At 40.5% G+C, this 26299-nt stretch overlaps 1 protein-coding gene across 2 annotated transcripts in view; it reads right to left on the bottom strand.

Annotated features, from left to right (window-relative positions):
* Positions 1-3135: 3135 nt before the first annotated feature.
* The window catches only part of LOC138968574 (sister chromatid cohesion protein PDS5 homolog A-like), a 69865-nt gene continuing 46701 nt past the window's right edge, over positions 3136-26299 (bottom strand). Inside the window, exons 25-36 of one of the 2 annotated variants that reach the window (XR_011456229.1) lie at positions 22401-22605; positions 21525-21639; positions 20315-20447; positions 18838-18960; positions 18197-18250; positions 17518-17678; positions 16461-16889; positions 15957-16058; positions 13848-14006; positions 12247-12421; positions 6437-9805; positions 3136-6049 (exon numbers count right to left, since the gene is read on the bottom strand). Coding sequence is in view for 1 of the 2 variants with exons in the window: in XM_070341153.1 (XP_070197254.1) it covers positions 9770-9805; positions 12247-12421; positions 13848-14006; positions 15957-16058; positions 16461-16889; positions 17518-17678; positions 18197-18250; positions 18838-18960; positions 20315-20447; positions 21525-21639; positions 22401-22605 (1692 nt within the window). In the remaining variant the exon portion in view is untranslated. Of the gene's footprint in view, positions 9806-12246; positions 12422-13847; positions 14007-15956; positions 16059-16460; positions 16890-17517; positions 17679-18196; positions 18251-18837; positions 18961-20314; positions 20448-21524; positions 21640-22400; positions 22606-26299 lie in introns of both variants that reach the window. The other variant, XM_070341153.1, reaches the window with a different exon arrangement.

Consider the following 26299-nt stretch of genomic DNA (forward strand, 5'->3'; position numbering starts at 1 on the left):
GGGCTCGAACAAGCGACTTCAAGAACCGTAAGCTACCACATGGACAGTTCGCTAAAGCCCGCTACTGACTTTTCATTGGTTGAATATTTTTGTATCTTCATCCTTGAAGAGTGACAATACTGACGGCTATTACGCTGTCAAACGATCACGAGTCTTCTCACGTGATATTTCTTGATCATATGACCGGTATCGCCGATACATTTCGCCGCTAGTTAGTACACCGAACCAGGCACGGTGTAACGTTCGCCGAACGTTCGCCGACCTAGTTCGACTTGGTTCGGCTGTAGTTAGTAGCGGGCTTAACCCCTGAGCTAAGAACGCATATCTGTCAGGAGAGGAAAAACTAGGAAGGTCTATTTTGTGAGATACGGGTGATTGCAAGACACGCTGTAGCTATTTTGTGTAAAACTTTGCAACGCGAAAGGGCCTGTGACTGTGTTCGTTCCCCTTTCAGTGATTTAGATCAGTCCGTCCCTCGCGTTTCACGTGGGGTTACGCGTACTGCAGACAGCCGAACAAATCTGGTTATACCGGCGCCAAAGAAGGGCTCGGGTTAATATGATGCATTACTGATAAAGCATAAATTTTGTTTGAAAGTACCTCTCAAAAAGGAAGAACAAAAATAATCCTAGGACTGACTATGTTAAGATAAACTCTGCACACAAATTATTGCACCAATTTTCGTACCCCAACTAAAACATTCATTCATCACACCTGCATCAATAGAAATGACATAACACAAGAAATATGCAATATAGCAAAACATAGATAATTGATTTGGCTTTCTCCTCGTAAGTAACAGTTTCCAAGTTAAGCCTATTCTGAATTTTTGTAGATTTTTAATTTGTACCTGACGTTTTTGTCAGGTCAATTTTAGGGGTACCCTTAATTCGGCGGCGGTCACGTGACACCTATGACAGAAATCTTTGATTCGAAATGTGTGCCAGATAGATAGCCAAGTCGAGGACCTTTAATGGCATATAAGATTTGAATGAAATAACACGGGCATGAATGTTTTACGTTGAGGTACGAAAATGGGTGCAATACTTTTTGTGCAGAGTTTATATTCATGCCATCTAGTTACCTTTGTTGAAGCTTGAACAACTGTTTTTTAACCACCCCCATCCCTACCCTTCTATCTTAGTGATCATGTTCATGCTGTTTATAAAAAAAAAGCTCAGCAACGACTTTTTCTTCTTAGGAAGCTTAAAATATTTCAATGTCAATCTAAGCGTTATGGAACTTGTGTACAGCAGTTCGATTGAAAGCATTCTTGTTTTTAACACTGTGACATGGTACGGTACCATAAATGTAAAACAACCAAGGCTAAACTGCACCGCATTGTTGCGACGGCCAGCAAACTTGTTGGGCAACCCCAACGACAGCTGACCAGTCTCTACCAAACTGCTATCAAAATTGTCCGTGATCTGATCCATCCTCTCAACCCTTATTTTAAAATCTTCCCTTCAGGTAAACGTTATAAGGTCCATTTGGCACGCAAAAACCAGTTTAAAAAGTCATTCCTTCCTTCTGCAGTCACCATTTTAAATTCTTCTCGCATCACGTAGAGGCTGGTCAGCAGGCGAAAACAAAAAGTGTGTGAAGGTGTGTGTGTGTGTGTGTGTGTGTGTGTGTGTGAGCGTGCGTGAGTGCGTGATCGCGTCCATGAGCAGTGTACATTATTGATCGAGTGAGGGCTATTTGCAGTTTACAAATCATATGCTGTGATATTCGTAATGTGATTGCTCTGCTGTGAAACCCAACTCTTGTGATATGAGAGGGTAAATTTACATAGTGTAATATTATATTTGATTGTGGTAGTCTGAAAGACGTTTGACCTTATTTGGATTTCATTTGGCAAATTATGGCTCAGATTTAGAACCAGATTGCTCCAATTTCCTTGTTTGTATTATAATGTTCCTGGGGGCATGCACCCGGACCCTAGCCGTCTTCTAAAGGACGGTTATGGAAGGTAGTTGGGTCATTTTGTTGGCTCAGGTTGCACCAGATCGGTCAATTTCCTTGTTTTGATCCAAATTTGTCTTCTTAAATGATCTTATTGGAAGGTGTATTAAGGGAAGTTTTTTGTGCTCCATTTTCCTTGTTTTTATCAACATTTTCCTGGCAGGTTCGGGCTCTTCGCGCCCTCAACTAAATGCTTCGCGTCGTCGATCTGTCCCAAAAAGAAATTATGTATTCCGCCCCTGCTCGATCGATCACAACACGAACACAATACTGACTTCGACTGAAAGAATGTTCTTGCCGAGATACATAAAAAGGAAGCTATTTTTGGCTACCAAACTATGGCTACAGTTGGGTAGTTCACAAAAATATTGGGAATATAGTAACTTTAATACGGTGGAAGTCGACCAGCTCTTCCATTTCTTCGCCTGCATGCAGTGTAGAAAAAAGTACTCTGTGTGTGTGTGTGTGTGCTCTTGTGTGTGTGTGTGTCCTTTGCCGGGGGTATGCAATGACTGGGCTGGTTGACTGTGCCAAAAGCATTGCACTTCTACTTAATTTGTTTTTGTTTTTGGATGTTGTTCGTTCGTTCTTTTGTTTATCATTTATCAGAATTTTGTTTTGAACAGAAGGGTAGGTTTAAGAAAAGGCGTTCCCTTAGACACCAATTCTTGTCCATCGCTCTTTCACTCTCTCTCTCTATCCCTCGATAACATAATTATGAACATACACATATTAATTCGCACGCACATACTAAACCCAACGACATGAAATTACAAACATAAACATTCATAATTATATCCACATTAACGCGCCTGCCTGCGGGCATATCATGCAATGCTTTTCCAAAAATATGATGGGGGAAAAAAAACATTCCTCGAATAAGAGATAGAAATTGCCTCAATATTTTTTATATCCAGAGTCTCCTGATACGAATAAGAAAAACCTTGGATAAAAGAAAGTAAAATCAATTAACCGTCAACTTTCTTAAAGCGGGTTCCACTGTACACCCTTTGACTGCTCACACCTCATGAGGAAACTAGGCGGCCCACACTGTCTATACTTGTAACATGTGGTTCACTTTTCATGCTTCTGCTATATATATTTTCTTTATTTTTTTTTACACCCACGCAAATACACTAACTATACCTCACACACCAATACACACAAAGCTGAACTTGATCGTCACTTTATTCTAATGAAATATGAACAGCCTCCGCCACATTTTTTCCATCAAAACAAAATCAATATACAGCAACAATCGTTTTTAAAGAGATTCCTAACAGGTTTGTTTAGTTTCACACAAGCAGTGACAAAAGGTCTGTTTCCTTTCATCCACTCCATATGTTTGTTTCATATTCCAGAATATCTAACTACTGAATATGCAACCAAAAAAACACCTTTTCACAGGAAAATTATTCAAAATTTTCACAGGAAATGTATTCACTGTCTGCATGATGTGAATTTCATTTCATAGTCTCAGTACCTTTCAGTCGTTATTTTCTGAAGTTAATCCAAACTTGCATTCAGCCATTCAGAAAGGTAATCTCTCTTAAAGGTACATTCCTTCTCATGCAACCAAACATGTTTAACACTACGGATCTGTTCAGGCTTAGCCATGGGATATAAAAACACCCTTTGCCTTGGACACGTACCAAAACCCTCAAGCCTGGCTGCGTCCTGTTCAGAGTGGTAAGATTGATTTGTTACCCAGCGTGTTATGAATGAAAACAATGAACATGTTTTTACTTTACTTTACTTTACTTTATTTGGTGTTTAACGTCGTTTTCAACCACGAAGGTTATATCGCGACGGGGAAAGGGGGGAAGATGGGATAGAGCCACTTGTCAATTGTTTCTTGTTCACAAAAGCACTAATCAAAAATTTGCTCCAGGGGCTTGCAACGTAGTACAATATATTACCTTACTGGGAGAATGCAAGTTTCCAGTACAAAGGACTTAACATTTCTTACATACTGCTTGACTAAAATCTTTACAAAAATTGACTATATTCTATACAAGAAACACTTAACAAGGGTAAAAGGAGAAACAGAATCCGTTAGTCGCCTCTTACGACATGCTGGGGAGCATCGGGTAAATTCTTCCCCCTAACCCGCGGGGGGTGAACATGTTTTTGAATCGATTTTGGAAATTTGATTTTAATCATAATTTTCATATTTTTAATTTTCAGACCTTGTTTTTAATCCAAATATAACATATGTATATGTTTTTGGAATTAGAAAATGATGAAGAATAAGATGAAATTTGGATTGTTTTATAAAAAAAAATATTTTAATTACAATTTTCAGATTTTTAATGACCAAACTCATCAATTAATTAGAAGATTGCTTGACCAAAATTACAACCAAATTGGTTGAAAAATGAGAGCGTGACAGTGCCGTCCAACTTTCACAAAAAAACATATGACGCCATCAAAGATATTTATCAACAAAATGAAAAAAACGTCTGGAGATATACTCAGGAACTCTCATGTTAAGATTCATCAAGATCAGTCCAGTAGTTTCTCGGAATCGCGTTATACACACACACACTCACATACATACACCACACCCTAGTCTCGATTCCCCGTCTATGTTAAAACATTTAGTCAAAACTTGACTAAATGTAAACAAAACTTGACTAAATGTAAACAAAACTTGACTTAATGTAAAAACCATGAAAGGTATGTTATAGGAACGTTTAATTATAACAAGAAGAGCAAACGCTCGATCGAGTCACTTTCGCAGTTCTGAATATTATATGAGGCATCAGATGGACAGGAAGAAATTGCTATTCACAACACAATACAGATGTAAATAATTTGATGTAAAGAATAATCCTATAAAGTTTGAATCAAATCCGATGAATAGTTTCAGAGATATGATATTTCAATTTTTTTCCTTCAAGACATACCTGTGACCTTGAAAAAGGTCAAAGGTCACCAAAGCAGACGTCAAAGTGTAGAGGTCACTGGGAGTCACGTTCACATAAAATTTGAGCCCGGTCACTTTTATAGTTTCCGAGAAAAGCCCAACGTTAAGTTGTGTGTTGCCGAACAGAAAAGGCTAGTTATCTCCCTTGTTTTTCTGATAACGTTCGTAAAAGGCTACAGATGTAAATACTTTGATGTAAAGAATAATCCTACAAAGTTTCAATCACATCCGATGAACTTTGTCAAAGATATAAAATGTCTAATTTTTCCTTTGACGCTGACCTGTGACCTTGAAAAAGGTCAAAGGTCAACGAAACCATCGTTAAAGTGTAGAGGTCATTGGAGGTCACGACTAAACAAAATATGAGCCCGATCGCTTTGATAGTTTCCGAGAAAAGTCCAACGTTAAGGTGGTGTCTACGGACGGCCGGCCGGACAGACTAACACTGACCGATTACATAGAGTCACTTTTTCTCAAGTGACTCAACAAAACAAAACTTTATGAATTGAGGAAAATAGTCTGGCTCTGCACAGAGAGCAGCTAAGCTGTTGATTTTGGGTATGTGTCCAAGTGAAGTGAAGGGATGTGTGGTGGTGAACATGATCCTGTACCCAGGAAGGACGCCACCTTCAAGGCAAGCACCTTTCTGTGTTAACAGCTCAGCATTTTATTTATTTATTTATATGGGAGATTTATATAGCGCTTGACGTTCTCCAACCGCTTTACATATCAATTTCTGCCCCGTGTGAGATGGAATTTTTTACACAATATATCACACATTTACATCGGCCAGTAAATTTCAAGCCATTACGGCGAATATTTACTTTTCACGGCCTATTATTCCAAGTCACACGGGTTTTTGGTGGAAATTTGTTTTTATCTATGCCTATACAATTTTGCCAGGAAAGACCCTTTTGTCAATCGTGGGATCTTTAACGTGCACACCCCAATGTAGTGTACACGAAGGGACCTCGGTTTTTCGTCTCATCCGAAAGACTAGCACTTGAACCCACCACCTGGGCTAGGAAAGGGGGAAGAAAATTGCTTACGCCCCGACCCAGGGTCAAACTCGCAACCTCTCGCTTCCGAGGCAAGTGCACTTAGCACTCGGCCACCCTTTTCCGCATTTCATCACAGGTCTGGCCAGGCTTTTACCTGGGATAAGGGCGGGGATGTAGCTCAGTCGGTAGCGCGCTGGTTTTGTATCCAGTTGGCCGCTGTCAGCATGAGTTCGTCCCCACGTTCGGCGAGAGATTTATTTCTCAGAGTCAACTTTGTGTGCAGACTCTCCTTGGTGTCCGAACACCCCCGTGTGTACACGCAAGCACAAGACCAAGTGCGCACGAAAAAGATCCTGTAATCCATGTCAGAGTTCGGTGGGTTATAGAAACACGAAAATACCCAGCATGCTTCCTCCGAAAGCGGCGTATGGCTGCCTAAATGGCGGGGTAAAAAACGGTCATACACGTAAAATTCCACTCGTGCAAAAAACACGAGTGTACGTGGGAGTTTCAGCCCACGAACGCAGCAGAAGAAGAAGACCTGGGATAAGACCGTCCCTCCACTTGGTCACATACTAAAGATGAACAGCTTGGGTGCTTTTTGTGCACAGTGGGATTTTCTTTTAACAAAATATTTTCTTGAAAACCACTAGCTGCCTTTCAAGAAACTAATTTGTCAAAAATTCCCAACTCCGTAAAGGAAGCAGTCAGAGGGTTGAGTTTTGGTACGTGTTCAAGTGGGGGGATGTTTTTATATTTAGTCAAGTTTTGACTAAATATTTTAACATCGAGAGGGAATCGAAACGAGGGTCGTGGTGTATGTGCGTGTGTGTGTGTGTGCGTGTGTGCGTGTGTGTGTGTGTGTGTAGAGCGATTCAGACTAAACTACTGGACCGATCTTTATGAAATTTGACATGAGAGTTCCTGGGTATGAAATCCCCATACGTTCTTTTTCATTTTTTTGATAAATGTCTTTGATGACGTCATATCCGGCTTTTCGTGAAAGTTGAGGCGGCACTGTCACGCCCTCATTTTTCAACCAAATTGGTTGAAATTTTGGTCAAGTAATCTTCGACGAAGCCCGGGGTTCGGTATTGCATTTCAGCTTGGTGGCTTAAAAATTAATTAATGACTTTGGTCATTAAAAATCTGAAAATTGTAAAAAAAAATAAAAATTTATAAAACGATCCAAATTTACGTTTATCTTATTCTCCATCATTTGCTGATTCCAAAAACATATAAATATGTTATATTCGGATTAAAAACAAGCTCTGAAAATTAAATATATAAAAATTATTATCAAAATTAAATTGTCCAAATCAATTTAAAAACACTTTCATCTTATTCCTTGTCGGTTCCTGATTCCAAAAACATATAGATATGATATGTTTGGATTAAAAACACGCTCAGAAAGTTAAAACAAAGAGAGGTACAGAAAAGCGTGCTATCCTTCTTAGCGCAACTACTACCCCGCTCTTCTTGTCAATTTCACTGCCTTTGCCATGAGCGGTGGACTGACGATGCTACGAGTATACGGTCTTGCTGAAAAATGGCAGCTACTTGACTAAATATTGTATTTTCGCCTTACGCGACTTGTTATTTCATGTAAAAGCCTGGCAAGATATGAGATAGTAAGCCAAATTGGTTTGATGGTAAGGTGTGTGCCTTTAACATTTTAAACTCCCTGACAATCTTAAGGGTGTAGGTATGAAACTTTGTACAATCTTCTTCTGATTTTGCTGGTGCTCTGTTCAACTGCTAGTTTCCCCAGAACACCTGCCTTTCAAACATACCACAAATCTAAATGCATGATTAACTTCACCACACAACTTAAGCACAGGACTTCTTATTAGATTTGTCAACTTTCAACACGAGAGGGAAAAAAAAGGAACGCAACGTTTTTGAAATCAACTGGAAGGGACTTTCCTTCATCTATAAATCTACATTTGTTCCTGGAAACTTAACTTTCTTTCTTTATTTGGTGTTTAACGTCGTTTTCAACCGTTCAAGGTTATATCGCGACGGGGAAAGGGGGGGGATGGGATAGAGCCACTTGTCAATTGTTTCTTGTTCACAAAAGCACAAATAAAAAAATTGCTCCAGGGGCTTGCAACGTAGTACAATATATTACCTTACTGGAAGAATGCAAGTTTCCAGTACAAAGGACTTAACATTTCTTACATACTGCTTGACTAAAACCTTTACAAACATTGACTATATTCTATACAAGAAACACTTAACAAGGGTAAAAGGAGAAACAGAATCCGTTAGTCGCCTCTTACGACATGCTGGGGAGCATCGGGTAAATTCTTCCCCCTAACCCGCGGGGGGATCCTGGAAACTTAAGACTTCCAACAAACAAAATAAGTGTACCAAGAACAGACATCAACCAGCAACAAAAACAAATTAAAAATGGTTTGAACAAAAAGCATGAAAGTCAACTAATGTTGCAGTGAATGTTCATTTACACAAAGGCACTCCGTCATACACAGGCATACCCAATGACAGATGCAGGATTACACTTTGTACACCTGATAAAAAATACAATTACAAACGGTTCAAATTCAATGAAGATCAATTTCTAATAATCATACAATGAGTGATGGTGTTCTTATGGCATTCAGTTTATTCCAAAATTCTAGCATTATATAGATTGAGTCTTGTTTCAAAAGAAATGTGTTCCATAAGTTATTGACCTGGTTCCCTTCTACATGTGTGTGTGTGTGTGTGTGTGTGTGTGTGTGTGTGTGTGTGTGTGTGTGTGTGTGTGTGTGTGTGTGTGTGTGTGTGTGTGTGTGTGTGTGTGTGTGTGTTCAATGCAATGATCACTGCTAAAACCATTTAATTAAAGAGCTAAATCTGATGATGATATTGCCAATATGAATCAGCGCAAACAATTACAGAATTAAAACCTATCATCAAATGTAACACAACAGGTAAAGAGGCTGCACATTTCAAAACAGTTTACAAGTATCAGATGGTGTTAAGTATTACAAACGAAATTGAAGAAAAAAAATCAAACGAACAATAAGTTATGGATGATGATGGAAAACTGCACAATGGGTAAAGGAGAGCTTTAATACATCTCCTGCAGAAAACCAGGCCAATCAATGAACAAATTCCAGCTCAGTTTCATGCAGGCATACATAACAGTGTGTGTGTCTGACCAATATTAGCCTTGACAGGCATGTAAGCAAAAATAATCCTTTACACTTCTGTCAACAGGCCTGTAAGAAAGAATTATCCTGTACATTTCTCCAACAGGACACGCATGTTAGCCAGAATAATCATGTACATTCCTGTGAGTAGGCATGTTAGCAAGAATTATTCTGTGCCTTTCTTCCAACAGGACACGCCTGTTAGCAAGAATAATCTTGTGCCTTTCTTTAACCAGGCGTGTAAGCAAGAATTTTTCTGCATTTCTGTGAACAGGCATGTTAGCAAGAATAATCTTGTGCCTTTCTTTAACCAGGCGTGTAAGCAAGAATTTTTCTGTATTTCTGTGAACAGGCATGTTAGCAAGAATAATCTTGTGCCTTTCTTTAACCAGGCGTGTAAGCAAGAATTTTTCTGTATTTCTGTGAACAGGCATGTTAGCAAGAATAATCTTGTGCCTTTCTTTAACCAGGCGTGTAAGCAAGAATTTTTCTGTATTTCTGTGAACAGGCATGTTAGCAAGAATAATCATGTGCATGTCTGTGCAAACTTTTCTGTCACTTAACAGTGAGGCTTTCCCTTCATATGAATGTGACATTGCTGGTTTAGAAATATAAGCGTGTTTACATTAGACACTGGGTTTAACGGCGGCACATAGGATTATCTGCTTCATTACTGGTTCTAGCTGCAGCAAGGGGGCATGTGTAGACATTCAGGATCACTTTTTCTTGGGTCGTGTTGCACGGCGTCTTGACTGCAAAATACATATTCATAACAGATGTTCACAGGTGAAACATACACTTCTTAAGAAAACAGACCGAAACAAATTAATACTAAGTGGCATTAAGATTCATGAGAAAAGTGTTCAGATTCTGTTGAGTTGAAATATGAATCAGTAATCTTAAACGAGGATTCCAAGCTGGTAATATTACACAAAACCTTATGGTTAAAGTGTTCAAAGGCAAAGTATAAATACAAATCCAGGCACAGTAAGCTTCCCGTAAACCATCACAGACACTGTCAGGCTTTTACACACAGTACAAGCACCCTTTCGTGTAAACACTCACCGCTTGACAACATCCTAGGTGCCCTAACGCTACGTAAAGAGCGAGCAATTTTCAAATTAATTTTTGCGTGCATAGCCGGATTGTTCAGTATCACAATCGGACGCCTCGTTTTGGCGCTAGACCTAATTTTTAAAATCTTAATAATAAATTGACAGCTTGTTACACAAACATTCTTAAATCATAAAAGAATTATTTTTTCATCAAGACAAGATCATTACAATTCAAAGTTTTGAAAGTTTGAAAAAAGAAAAGCCCGGAAACGTGTCATGCAAATCGTCTTTCTCGTAGCAGACGATGGTTCCGCATAGCGCCAGTTCCTTTGAACGGTCGACCGCCACCGCTCTAGTTCGTGTGACTCGCAGCCGTTTGTTGCGTTTTAGATTCAGAGGTACACAATAACATGCTATTGCACATAAGCTTACAGCGAGTCGCATTGAAATCACAAACTGACGACTAAATTGTGAAAACAAGAAGGGCAAAGCCCACACGACTCACATGCTGAACAGACCTTGATCTTTCTTTCAGAATAATTTTACAATAAAACTGAGAAAAACAATATTTATTCAGTAAAGAAAATAATTACAGAAAACTAATGCCATTGTGAGTTGCACATTCAGTAATTGCATCCAAGTTATGGTGCATACTGTGTCAAAAGGTTCTCCATCCTAAAATGCTAATCGCTGGTCATTAGGGGATCGAGTCGAACAAGGAACGTCAGTTCTCCGACTTCTCTCTAGTCTGGCGCCTGTTTTCTCTTTTTTGACAAATATCAGTTTAACTCAAACTGACCTGGAACTTGAAGATATGTAACCTAATGTGAGTTATTATGAAAATATAATGTATTTCCCTCACACATATGTAGTTTTGGAAGAGTTATTTTCAATAGTTCAAGGTCAAGGTCACTTCAAAATATATACATTTCAACTTTGAAGGACCCTGTGACCTTGACCTTGAAGTGAGGTCAAGTTGCCAAACATGTTTCTGAAGATCTTGTAACCATACACCATCAGGCCACAATTGGTGTTGATAGACTTAATAGTGTCCAAGAAATATACAATGTTAAAGGTTTCACAGACAGACGGGGGGGACGGACGCCCGGCAGGACAGGCGGACGATGTCGGTGAGTATATAGACTCACTTTTGTAAGTATAATGTATTTCCCTCACACATATGTAGATTTGGAAGAGTTACCTTCCATAGTTCAAGGTCAAGGTCACTTCAAACTATGTATACAATCCAACTTTAAAGGACCCTTGCGACCTTGACCTTGAAGCAAGGTCAACCAAACTGGTGTCCAAAGATAGGGCTTACATTGCCCTGTATAGCATACATAGCTAAGGTTGCCATTCTCGATAACTTCAGAAAAAAATGCGAAAATGTGAAAAATGGTCGTTTTTAAGACAACAATTACGGCCCCTGTGACCTTGAACTTGAAGTGAGGTCAAGTTGCCGCACATGTTTTTGAGATCTTGTAACCATACACCATCAGGCCACATCAGGTGTTGATAGACTTAATAGTGTCCAAGAAATATCCAACGTTAAAGTTTTCCGGACGGACGGACGGACAGACGGCGGGACGGACGGACGGACGACTCAGGTGAGTACATAGACTCACTTTTGCTTCGCATGTGAGTCAAAAAGGAAATTGGATCACACAGGTTCACGATGGCTCAGGGGTAAGATAAACCACGCAAAAATAAATTCTTTGAAAATTGCTCGTGTTAAGTGTTTTGGGACAGCGTGTCTCAGACAATCAGACAAATCAAACCCAGAGTAATGTGCCCCCACACCCCAAACCAAGTTGGCTTCAAAATTTACGGTAAGGGTTTCTTTATACACACAAAAAAAAACTGTGCTGTGACGCCCAAACAGATTACACGCTGGAACAACCCCACCACTGCCCACACCCCAAAGAATTGCACAGAAGATCCAACCCACAGCAGAGTAAAAAGAATTTTTAAAAACAAGCATGATAGGTAATTGGAAAATTTGTTATTGACAAAACAAAACGTTACAATGATTTTGTCAATAATAAACGTTCCAATGACCTACCATTCTTGTTTTTTGGCTCAGAATGTTGGAATGTTGGCAGTCTATCTGTTTGTGGATGTTTCCACAGCAGACTTACGTTCAAGGTCTCCTCGTCCTCGTGTTCCTTAGAGGCCTGTGCGGTGGGCAGAAGGTCAAGGGCGCGGGTCAGAGCAGCCTGCTTGCTGCACGTGCCCGACAACTGTGAGTCAGAATCCTGCGTGCTGTGCTCCTCCCCGTCTGACGTGCCGTTAGACAACGGCCGCGCTCGCCGCCTGCAAGTACAAAATGTCCATCAGTATAATACAATGTCTGTGAGTATGTAATGTCTTATATATAATAACATAGTAGCTGTAATCCATATATATATATATATATATAGAGAGAGAGAGAGAGAGAGAGAGAGAGAGAGAGAGAGAGAGAGAGAGAGAGAGAGAGAGAGAGAGAGAGAGAGAGAGAGAGAGAGAGAGAGAGAGAGAGAGGTTACAACACGAGGCGAGTGAGTCCCTTTGATATTCTCGCTGGGTCTTGACTGAAATACAAGCCATATAAAAAATCAATCGTGTTGTAACCTGTATATCCCATGAAGATCTAAAAGACAAAGTGTGACGGAAACATCAAGCTTTAGTTGTCTGTTCAGATGAGCATGGGTGTTACTGGGAAAAATCAAAAAACCTGAAAGGCAGGGGTCCAAAATGCTGAAGTTTGAAAGAAAGTTTCTGGACACCGACGAAACCAAATCATAATAAGCAAGATGGCGGCAAATCCAAGGGAGCGAACCGAGAAAGCACGCGAACCGGTGTCAAAAGTCGGATTGGAACCGCTGCTCGTTATTTCAACTAAGCGAAACGAAGCTTTTTTTTTTCTTTTTTTTTTGAAAACCCGGAAAACCGGAATTTCCGGCTTCAGATTTTTTCAAAAACCGGAAATCCGGCAAAAGCCGGAAGAGTAACACCCATGGATGAGGCACCTCTGCACATACCTTATTCTAAAGGCACGTCTGTTGATCTATGTCAAGTCGGTGCATAATGGTGGCTTGGTTGTCCCCGTCAGTTGAAAGCCTCTTACACGGATTTGACTGAATACCTAGTGGTTACACACACATCTCCTGAGATCATGGACACCTTCATCGTCTATAGGGCCTACTGCACCACAGAAGAGCTAGAAATACTCGCAAAATGCATTAAACGGCTTGTCCAGAGAACACTCGTAGTCGATGATGTACCGATAAGGGCGTGTGTACCGGGCACGCTGTTAACTTCACATGAGCATAGTCTGAACATAGCAGTGCTGGTCGGACGGACTGGGTTTTTAACGATTGCTAGTTTGACTTTTGACTTGCCGCGAGGTTCCGCCTGTTACCATTGTCTTTTTACCGTATAAAATGCACAACTTACACACGAAACTGTTATTTGGGACCAATGCACTTTTTTCCCCTTTCTCGTGTGATCTTGCCGCGAGGTTCCGCCTGTTACCAGCCGAAAGAAAGAAGGGGCATAACCTCACCAGAACCACCCATTTCACGTAATCAGCAAAATGTAGTAACGTAAGTCTTCTGGTATTTACCAGTGACTCGATCATCAGTATAAGGAATCATGATGCATGTCCCTGCAAGCATACAAGTGGTTCTGGGAGTATGCATTTCTAAATCAAACATACAAAACCATATGATTAAAGAGGTTGTGTAAGTATAATACTCACACATTGCGACTCAACGGGGCAGCAGCAGTGGTGGCCCCTTTCCTGGAAGACGCCTTAGCCGCACTGCTACTGGGGGAGGGAGAGGAAGAGTCGCTCTCTTTGGATTTCTGTGCCTCAGAATCATCGCTGCTTTTCAAATCGCCCCGTGTCAACCTAGCTCTGCGCATTGAGAATAGCAGGGTTACCATTCGTTACAACTTCAAACAGCGAAGACAAAAGCATGAAGGGTAAGAGAAGGGATCTCCAGAGTACTGTACTGCTCTTACTCTCTGACTTAATGTCATCATTAGTCACTTTCTGAGGTCTCTTCATGCTTAATGTCATCATTAGTCACTTTCTGAGGTCTCTTCATGCTTAATGTCATCATTAGTCACTTTCTGAGGTCTCTTCATGCTTAATGTCATCATTAGTCACTTTCTGAGGTCTCTTCATGCTTAATGTCATCATTAGTCACTTTCTGAGGTCTCTTCATGCTTAATGTCATCATTAGTCACTTTCTGAGGTCTCTTCATGCTTAACACTTTCGTGACGGGATGCGACTATATTAGTAATAGCGCTGCAACGCCCACGGACGGGAAGCGACTATTTTAGTATTAGACATACAAGGTACACGACTCGTGATTGCTTCCCGGTTTTTGAAGCTTGCAAATAAATTGAGTTGTTTCCCTTGATACACTTGGCGTCCCCTTCTGCCATTTGCAAATCCGCCTGATTTGTGTGCGTTTTTGAGGAAAAAAAATGAATCAAAGGCGAGCCTTGTCTCGGGAGGAGATTCTTCGGATGTTGGACCTAGAGGATCCCGTAGAGCATGATTCGGACGTATCGTTTTCGCCTCACGAAAGCGATACAAGCAGTGAAAGTGAGGAAGAAACAGTCCCGTTGTTGCTAGTACGAGTCGGCAAACTACACGTGGTTGGCGGTGATACTGCTAGACGAACATGTATCTCGGAATCGTGCAGGAGCTATGGGGGCGTGGCAGCACTGATAACAATGGATGGCTGGAGCCTTCAAATCCTTTTGGAATTGTTCATAGGTGTACAGTTGGTACTTTGTTGTGAAAATGTGACTTATATTCAATATGGATTACCTAGACATCATTTGGTGAGTGTTAGATCTACAGTTTTGTTTCATTTGAGTCAGGATGCTGTGAGTGAATGCGTGATTTGCTTGTTTTTTTCTTTGTACTGTCTCCTTATTTCTGTGTACAATGTTAACAATATTTCAGCTAATTCATAGGTTTTACACCTTGTTTGGTTATAACATTATTTATAATACTTTCTGTTAAAAAATAACTTTTAAAAAAAGCAGTAGAAAATAAAACACACACAAAAAAACGTTAAAAAACACAAATTATCCCCCTTTCACCCCCCTTTCACCCCCCTTTGCTAAAACAAATCGCGTGACAAACTTATAAATAGCACGACTGAACTGGGCATCCATTTTTGAATTAGTACACACAATTTGGTGGTGATTGGACTTAATTCAAGCTTGCTAGACAGATTTCTTTACAGTTACTGATTTTTGGGAAGTTTCTTGGTGGCAAGCTTGGGCAGGCAGGACGTAAACGCCGTGGCAGTGCTAGTCACAATAGTGTTAATGTCATCATTAGTCACTTTCTGAGGTCTCTTCATGCTTAATGTCATCATTAGTCACTTTCTGAGGTCTCTTCATGCTTAATGTCATCATTAGTCACTTTCTGAGGTCTTTTCATGTATCTTTATTAGAAATTTAAGTTTCACACTTTTAAAACATTTTAAGAGGAACGCTTCAATCTAAGATCAAACGTATACCTCTTGGTCAAAGATAAAACGACTTCAAACTGTTCTTTCACTACAGTAACATTCTGAACCATGCAAAACTTTGTGACTAAACAATGATGTCCCAACTTGCAAGGAAACAAGCCAGGCAGAAGTCAACCCTGAAGTAAGAAGAATCCTGTTCTTTCAGAGAAAGAGGAGGTATCGAGGTGTAGATGAGCGTAAGTTTGGGTGGCCAGACCTCGTCTTCATACCATAACTCTTCTTTTGTAAACATGGGTGTTGCAGCTGTTTGAGCCACCTGGGAGCACAAGAGGTGATAGACAATACAGGTATGTGCAATGCAACTCACTTTTTAGGTGGCAGTGTGCGTTGTGGAGATGTGGAAGGTGACACTGACTTTCCCCGTCTCCTCCCGCGACCAGACTCCCCTGTATCTTCTTCCTCACCTTTGCTGGACCAGAAATATCATCCACACTGTTACAGCACAGTCAACATCATCCAGCAAGGCATCTTAAACACTGTACAAACTTGACATTCATCAGTGTCCAGTGCAGTGTTAATGTCAGTCTTCGGAGGGCATCTTCACTCAACACTGTTTAGTTTACATAAGTATCGGCAAATTCATCCTTCTCACACACCCTGGCGAGCTGAACCTAATTCAATCATGAACTGTTGAAGTAAAATGAACAAGCTGAAGATCTAACTGTAAAAAGGTGGGAGACATGATGACAGTTTTCTACTGTGTATGACTGGTCCACGAACGCCCAAGCATAAAGTTAGAAAGTAGCCACTCACAAGCGCATGTGCACACACATTTCACCAGCCTACACACACACAGGTAACAAGCACTCACCCTGCTGCCTGCTGCCTCTTGGCCCCTGCTGGTTTCTTCTCTGTCTCCGCCTTTCCTCGCTTTGCTGCCGCCGCTGTAACGGTACTGTCATCCCCACTGGCCCGACGCTTCCTTCCCTGCCCCTTGCCTTTTTCCCCCGCTGCCTTTGAACCCTCCTCACTCTCCCCCCCTCCCCGCCCTGTCCGCCGCGTGCCAGTCTTGGCCGAACCATTCACCACAGAGTCTTTGTCTCCGCTCTTGGCCTTGGTGCCAAAGTCCTCCATTTTGGTTTGCTTTGTGCCCGCTTTCACGGGCTTGGAATCTTCACTGGATGCCTGGGCAGTGCGTCTACCACGTTTGCTGCTCTTCTCCGATTCCTGCGTTGCAGACTTGGGCGACTCGGACGAGCTGGTGTCACGGCTGTCATTGCCGTCACTCTCCTGCTCTTGCCTTCACCGACAGAAGTGTAAAATTAGTATCATATGTGAAATGCATGTTCAAGTACAGACTCCCAATGCAGCAACTGTTTGCCAGAAGATCAAAAAGGACATTTGTTCTCTTAAAAATATAAAACAATCCAAACTAAACTATCATGGATTGAAAATCTGTTGTGCAACGTGAGGGAAACACAACCCCCATCTATAAAACACTGTGGTACTTCGTCATGGGTCTTGAACAGGTTGAAAAAGAGCTCTGTTGTTTACACTAATTTTCAGGGCAAGAGACTAGCGTTCCAAGACAATCTGACATTGACTGAGAGTAAATTGTTACACTACAGGACACACCACACGTAAGGAACCACTGACAGTCTCAGATTGATGGACTGATCTGTATTACACAAGGATAAAAAAAAATAAATTCAGACAGACACAGTCTTACAAGCAGTCCCTGTTAATGCTAAAACTACCACATAAAATGTAATAAAAAAAATACCGTACTGTGATATGAAGACTAACAAAGAACTAACCGTACAGTATTTGTAATAAAAAAAAATGTTTAAAAAAACAACAACCAACGGTCAAAGAAACAATACAATTTGACGAGACATCAAGCAAGCAAAATCCATGAGGAGACTCACTCTGATTCTGTCTGGCGCTGCTGTTTGGCTTGCTCACGCACACTCTTCTTGGTGATGCGGGGACTGCGGGGCATGGGGTTGACGATGGGGGCGTGGCTCATCACGATGATCTCTGTGGTCGTCTGGGTCTTGCCGCCCATCATGCTCGGTGCAAAGCGACGCTGTCATTTAAACAGGAACAGATCACAACCTCCCTTCCTTTAAAACTACCTTTGAACTTTTGCACACCATCATGTCAACCAACCAAGTATTCTTTTCCTTGAACACAGACTAAAATTGAACGGCCTGGCTACTTTCTGTAAAAATTGTGTAACTGACACCAGTGTCAACATGTGAAATTAATTCAGCAAAATAAATTTCATTCTGCACAGTATGCAGCCAGGGTGTTGATTTTTGGTATGTGTTCGGTTGGAAGGATGCTCTCTTTACGTGTACAAGCCTGGACAGATCGTTGGTGGTCAACAAGATTGTTCACGCTGAAAGGAATGTATGTTCAAAGCTCTTATTCTGCAGTAAACATCGAAAACACAACTTTGAGATCGCAAGGAAAACTTGATTATTTAGCTTCAAACCAGCAAGGTGAAAGAGATCTGGACCACCCAGTATGTTTTCTTTGAGTTTAATCAATGCTGGCGAGATTCACTTATTGTCCAAACACCAAAAAAAAAGATTTCCTTACTTTTGCATCAAACTGGAAATCCTTTGGCAGGTAGCTCTGGAGGTTCGTGTATGACTGAAAAGAAATAGAAACATTTCAATTACCAAAACCTGAGCAAATGGTCTCCACTTCCGAATTAAATTTCACTTGCCTTCCATGTTTCAGCGCATGCAAAAAGTCTTGACAATGCTTCTAGTCTTCTGATAAACAAACTCATACAATTTGGGTCAACAAACACAGCTGGTCCACTTGTAATAGGAAGATAATGACACTAGCCCATGTTTCATTGCCTATTTAAGAATAACTAAGTCTGGAGAACTTACACACACACAGAGATTTTAACACTTTGCTTGATGGCTAGTAAATGACGAGAGATTCACTGGACATTCAAACAAATTCAAGCATTATGCCAGTGAAGCATCCAGAGATAGTCTCCCACGTGAAGAGGAGAGGAACAGATGTCATTTGGTGTTGGCAGTCGGTAAAACTTTTTCAAATTGCCAAAAACTTGACTGTCATTTCAACAGAATTGCTGAACTCTCTCACGGGGGTTAATAAACAATGCCAAAAACTGCCTAAAAACGTCCACAAATGGCTGAACTTTTATATCCATTTTGTCAAAGAAAGCAAATCCCAGCAACGTCCATGCGAGGAGCACTAACCTTGTCAGCAGCCGTGAAGAGCTTGGAGGGGAGGGGGGGCTCCACGTTGCTGTCTTTCAGCGTGATGTTCGTAGAACGCACATTCATCAGACCCAGGGCCAGGTCACACACTGCGTACAGTTTCTGTAACAATCACATTCATCAGACCCAGGGCCAGGTCACACACTGCGTACAGTTTCTGTAACAAGCACATTCATCAGACCCAGGGCCAGGTCACACACTGCGTACAGTTTCTGTAACAATCACATTCATCAGACCCAGGGCCAGGTCACACACTGCGTACAGTTTCTGTAACAAGCACATTCATCAGACCAAGGGCCAGGTCACACACTGCGTACAGTTTCTGTAACAAGCACATTCATCAGACCAAGGGCCAGGTCACACACTGCGTACAGTTTCTGTAACAAGCACATTCATCAGACCCAGGGCCAGGTCACACACTGCGTACAGTTTCTGTAACAATCACATTCATCAGACCTAGGGCCAGGTCACACACTGCGTACAGTTTCTGTAACAATCACATTCATCAGACCCAGGGCCAGGTCACACACTGCGTACAGTTTCTGTAACAATCACATTCATCAGACCCAGGGCCAGGTCACACACTGCGTACAGTTTCTGTAACAATCACATTCATCAGACCCAGGGCCAGGTCACACACTGCGTACAGTTTCTGTAACAAGCACATTCATCAGACCCAGGTCCAGGTCACACACTGCGTACAGTTTCTGTAACAATCACATTCATCAGACCCAGGGCCAGGTCACACACTGCGTACAGCTTCTGTAACAATCACATTCATCAGACCCAGGGCTAGGTCACACACTGCGTACAGTTTCTGTAACAATCACATTCATCAGACCCAGGGCCAGGTCACACACTGCGTACAGTTTCTGTAACAAGCACATTCATCAGACCCAGGGCCAGGTTACACAATGCACAGTTTCTGTAACAAGCACATTAATAAGACCCAGGGCAAGGTCACACACTGCGTACAGTTTCTGTAACAAGCACATTCATCAGACCCAGGGCCAGGTTACACAATGCACACAGTTTCTGTAACAAGCACATTCATCAGACCCAGGGCCAGGTTGATAAGGACTTTGAACTCACCCGACACGATTTCTACCCGCCATTGGTGGGCGGGCGGGTGTTAAGGTACACCCCTGACGATACATTAGTCAAATCACTGAAAACTTTGCTTTAATTTCAGCAGAGCTGACAAACTTTTCTTTAATACAGTAATATGGGAAAGGTATATCATGGGCCAATCTTCTGAAACATCTATGGCTATTTCGGTACATTTATCAAAGAAAAGAAATCCTATCAACATCTTCCAGGTCACAGATTCATCCTACTATTTTAAACAGCTACCCTTCTTTTGAGATTGCTGATTCCTACAAAGTGAACTTGAAGATATTTCTTTTCTCCTAAAAGAAAGCCAAACAAGAATAAGGTATTAGAAATATAAACTGACCTTGTTCAATGCTTCATCCTCCGGTGCCTGAGCATCTTTTGTTTGTTTGATTTTTTCAATCATACGACGAAGGAATGCATAATTGTAGTCTTCTGTGCGACCAATCAAAGGTTCCAAGACAAACCACAAACACCTGCAACAAAACCGAAATATTGTAAGTAAACGTGTCTTCGTTAAGATATGTTGAGGGAAAGCATCATGACAGTGTTTTGGACCCATCAGGTTCCAACATAAACAACAACCATCTGGAAGGTAAATGTGGTGTGTGATAGTTGTTTTAATCATACAAGAAAGGAATGCAAAAAATCTTTAGTGCAAGCCTTCAGAGGGGGAAGAAAAAAGAGAGAGAGAGAGAGAGAGAGAGAGAGAGAGAGAGAGAGAGAGAGAGAGAGAGAGAGAGAGAGAGAGAGAGAGAGAGAGAGAGAGAGAGAGAGAATTGAATTGAATTGAACTTTATTTTACAAGGATTTAGATTTAAGGCTACGCCTTTTCTTACAATCTGTCCTTGGGACGCATAGACACACAATTATATAATTTAAAAAAAAATTTAAAAAATTAAAAAAAAAAAAAATTAAAAATTAAAAAGTTAAAAAGTTAACCAACAAAAGGAGGTCGGAAAACGTGATAATAAAGATGACGATGATGATGATGATGACGATAATGATGATGATAATGATGATGATGATGATAAAGATGAGGCATGAAGAGCATACATAATGTGGTTATTCATAAAATCAAATGCATACTATGCAGGTAATTATAAATACAAGCTGGTGGCAATCGAACATGTAGCAATAGAGTAACAAAAATATGTTCAGAATATACAATGCACAGCATATTTTTGACGTAATACTAAGTTTGGTAAGTCAAAAGGCGTTAAACTACTCAGACATTAAGTGGTTTTTTACACATTTTTTAAAACTTTTTAATGACTTTAGGTGAGAGAGAGAGAGAGAGAGAGAGAGAGAGAGAGAGAGAGAGAGAGAGAGAGAGAGAGAGAGGGAGAGAGAGTGCAGTGCAAGCGTTCAGAGAGAGAGAGAGAGAGAGAGAGAGAGAGAGAGAGGGGGGGGGGGGGAGGGATGGGGAAAGCTGAACACACCAGAACTTGCAATCAACAAATCCAGTCCGTTCAACAAAAAATTCTTTGATTCAAACGAAAAAATATATTCTCTTTAGACACGTGAATTTTTAACAAAATTGTAACACTTACTCTTTAAGACTCTTGAGCGACTCGAGATGGTCGTAAGACTTAAAGTCTGGGTCGTGGGCCAGCAGGTGGATGGTGTAGGGCAGGATGTAGTCCGGCAGCACTGACGCCATCAGACCTGCGACATACACGTCAATGTTACACGTGGTCATGGGTGAGTGAGATATTTCATCAAGCATTATGCAATTCAAGATAGAGATGTCTAATCACGTGTTATGCAATTCAAGACAGAGATGTCTCATCACACGTTATGCAATTCAAGACAGAGATGTCTCATCATGTGTTATGCAATTCAAGACAGAGATGTCTCATCACGTGTTATGCAATTCAAGACAGAGATGTCTCATCATGTGTTATGCAATTCAAGACAGAGATGTCTCATCACGTGTTATGCAATTCAAGATAGAGATGTCTCATCACGTGTTATGCAATTCAAGACAGAGATGTCTCATCATGGGTTATGCAATTCAAGACAGAGATGTCTCATCATGTGTTATGCAATTCAAGACAGAGATGTCTCATCACGTGTTATGCAATTCAAGACAGAGATGTCTCACGTGATATGCAATTCAAGATAGAGATGTCTCATCACGTGTTATGCAATTCAAGATGGCTCTATAGATACATGTTTACCAGTGACACTGCTTAATCGAGACTACTAGTGTGTCAGAGGATACTGGATAGGCTTTCGATGAAATTGTACAGAAAACTGATCCAGAATGTTTTGATATTTTTTTTTTATCGGACACATTTTTTTAACCCATTTTATTTTTACAGAATTCGCTGAAATCATACAAATTCCCAGCTCACACATCTCCATTAACAGTTATATATTTTTCTCCTAGTCATTATTCCCATTCCCTCTGACTGTCTACTCACCTCTGGCGTTGGGGTTCTGTTTGAGGTACTCCCGTCGCTTCTGAATGTTGCTGTTGAGGAACTGCTTGAGCTGGTTGCGTCTCTCCTTCAGCGGGTCGTTGGCCCCCAGGGAGAAGATGCTCATGTACTCCAGGGGCAGGCGCAGACTCAACAGCCCTTTGTGCAGCTTCAGCGCAAAGCGTAACCTCACATGATAGCACGAGTCCTGCACACACCATGCAAATTATCAACTTTTACCTTTGGAGTGTTTATAACACAGTGGTACCTGCGATGAAAGGACACCCTTGGGACCAGCCAAAAGTGTCCCTACACTGCAGGTGGCCTGTCATGACAGGTATACTTTAGTAGAGATAATACAACAAGTCGCGTAAGGCGAAAATACAACATTTAGTCAAGCTGTCGAACTCACAGAATGAAACTGAACGCAATGCAATTTTTCAGCAAGACCGTATACTCGTAGCATCGTAAGTCCACCGCTCGTGGCAAAGGCAGTGACATTGACAAGAAGAGCGGGGTAGTAGTTGCGCTGAGAAGGATAGCACACTTTTCTGTACCTCTCTTCGTTTTAACTTTCTGAGCGTGTTTTTAATCCAAACATATCATATCTATATGTTTTTGGAATCAGGAACCGACAAGGAATAAGATGAAAGTGTTTTTAAATTGATTTCGAAAATGTAAATTTGATCATAATTTTTATATTTTTAATTTTCAGAGCTTGTTTTTAATCCAAATATAACATATTTATATGTTTTTGGAATCAGAAAATGATGAAGAATAAGATGAACGTAAATTTGGATCGTTTTATAATTTTTTTTTTTAATTTTTATACAATTTTCAGATTTTTAATGACCAAAGTCATTAATCAATTTTTAAGCCACCAAGCTGAAATGCAATACCGAAGTCCGGCCTTCGTCGAAGATTGCTTGGTCAAAATTTTAATCAATTTGATTGAAAAATGAGGGTGTGACAGTGCCGCCTCAATTTGTACAAAAAGCCGGATATGATGTCATCAAAGGTATTTATCGAAAAAAATTAAAAAAACGTCCGGGGATATCATTCCCAGGAATTCTCATGTAAAATTTCATAAAGATCGGTCCAGTAGTTTGGTCTGAATCGCTCTACACACACGCACAGACACACACACACATACACCACGACCCTTGTCTCGATTCCCCCTCTATGTTAAAACATTTAGTCAAAACTGGACTAAATGTAAAAAGGGACAACAGAGGGTATTTAGCGAGGTATCCTTTCATTGCAGGTACAGCTGTATATTCCTTTCCTGAATAACTGGGTACACCATCACAGATCTGTCTGGGGTTTGACATGGGAATATGAGCCTCCTTCTTCAATACATACCAGTATTCCACAACCTGGCTGATTTCTCTATGGACCAGGTATTTTCTGTTATATTCCTAACTTCCTAGCTGACATCACTTAAGCAAAAAAATGTCCTACTCTGCACAGAACTCAGCTAGGCTATTGATTGTTGGTACGTGTTCAAGTGGAAGGCTCTTATTTCATGTGTTGGTGTTTTACAATATTTTACCTGAGAAAGTACCTTTAATCTAATACAGCAGGCCTTACAGTCACACACACACACCCTCCTGTAAGATTGTCACTTTTTTGGTACACACATTTACTGCTTCTCATCCCAGCTTATCCTGATTCTTCCCCTTTGAAAATGAAAACAAGTCGCGTAAGGCGAAATTAGTACATTTAGTCAAGCTGTGGAACTGACAGAATGAAACTGAACGTAGTCCGCCGCTAGTGCAAAAGGCAGTGAAAGTGACGAGCCTGTTTGGCGCAGCAGCGGTTGCGCTGTGCTTCATAGCACGCTTTACTGTACCTCTCTTCGTTTTAACTTTCTGAGCGTGTTTTTAATCCAAACATATCATATCTATATGTTTTTGGAATCAGGAACCGACAAGGAATAAGATGAAATAGTTTTTGAAACGATTTCGGAAATTTAATTTTAATCATAATTTTTATATTTTTAATTTTCAGAGCTTGTTTTTAATCCAAATATAACATATTTATATGTTTTTGGAATCAGAAAATGATGAAGAATAAGATGAACGTAAATTTGGATCGTTTTAGAAACAAATTATTTTTTTTACAATTTTCAGATTTTTAATGACCAAAGTCATTAAATAATTTTTAAGCCACCAAACTGAAATGCAATACCGACGTCCGGCCTTCGTCGAAGATTGCTTGGCCAAAATTTCAATCAATTTGATTGAAAAATGAGGGTGTGACAGTGCCGCCTCAACTTTTACAAAAAGCCGGATATGACGTCATCAAAGACATTTATCGAAAAAAAGAAAAAAACGTCCGGGGATATCATTCCCAGGAATTCTCATGTCAAATTTCATAAAGATCGGTCCAGTAGTTTAGCTTGAATCGCTCTACACACACACACACACGCACACACACACACACACACACAAATATACACCACGACTCTCGTCTCGATTCCCCCTCTATGTTACAAGTCGCGCAAGGCGAAATTACTACATTTAGTCAAGCTGTGGAACTCAGAGAATGAAACTGAACGTAGTCTGCCGCTAGTGCAAAGTGACGAGCCTGTTTGGTGCGGCAGCGGTTGCGCTGTGCTTCATAGCACGCTTTACTGTACCTCTCTTCGTTTTAACTTTCTGAGCGTGTTTTTAATCCAAACATATCATATCTATATGTTTTTGGAATCAGGAACCGACAAGGAATAAGATGAAATAGTTTTTGAAACGATTTCGGAAATTTAATTTTAATCATAATTTTTATATTTTTAATTTTCAGAGCTTGTTTTTAATCCAAATATAACATATTTATGTTTTTGGAATCAGAAAATGATGAAGAATAAGATGAACGTAAATTTGGATCGTTTTATATTTTTTTTATTGTTTTTACAATTTTCAGATATTTAATGACTAAAGTCATTAATTAATTTTTAAGCCACCATGCTGAAATGCAATACCGAAGTCCGGCCTTCGTCGAAGATTGCTTTGCCAAAATGTCAATCAATTTGATTGAAAAATGAGGGTGTGACAGTGCCGCCTCAACTTTTACAAAAAACCGGATATGACGTCATCAAAGACATTTATCGGAAAAAAGAAAAAAACGTCCGGGGATATCATTCCCAGGAACTCTCATGTCAAATTTCATAAAGATCGGTCCAGTAGTTTAGTCTGAATCGCTCTACACACACACACACACACATACACCACGACCCTCGTCTCGATTCCCCCTCTATGTTAAAACATTTAGTAACAAAACTTGACTAAATGTAAATAGAAGTAGAAGAAAAATGTTAAAAACTACATTGAAAATGTTGCAATGTGGCAGAAATCTGAGCAGTTTAGTTATAGGTTTCTCATTTTTATGTTTCTCCGAAATCAGTTAAAAAACGTGAGCCCTGATGTATGTGTAGCCAAGTGCACTTCGCTACCCTAAACACTCTAATCATCGCATAGCGAAACAGCCTTGTGTACAGTACAAACGGGATCACCCACCCCATAGCAGACGATACGATGATGCGCGCGCACCTTGCTGGCGCAAATTCTAATAAAATACCTTTCTATATATATCTACCTGACTTCTATCTTTCAAAGTCCCTTTTATCTTTGATATTATCCTGATCATATTTAGGTTTGCATAGAAGTCAATGATTAGGCTGGATGGCTGCATATTATTGTGTTACTTACGATAATGCTTCGAACTGACCAAAGCGTCACTTTGACTTTGACCGGTTTTCATGTATCGTTGAGAGAAATTGATTCTCACAAACTCATCTTTGTCTTTTCAATCATTGTTTTGTCATTTTTGCGTCACCATTACATATCCCGTACCTATGTTGCAAATGATTTTAGTTTGTAAGGATTTGGTCGTAATGAGTGATGCTT

The sequence above is a fragment of the Littorina saxatilis genome, linkage group LG6 (genome assembly GCF_037325665.1).
Source record: "Littorina saxatilis isolate snail1 linkage group LG6, US_GU_Lsax_2.0, whole genome shotgun sequence".
Lineage (NCBI taxonomy): Eukaryota > Metazoa > Mollusca > Gastropoda > Littorinimorpha > Littorinidae > Littorina > Littorina saxatilis.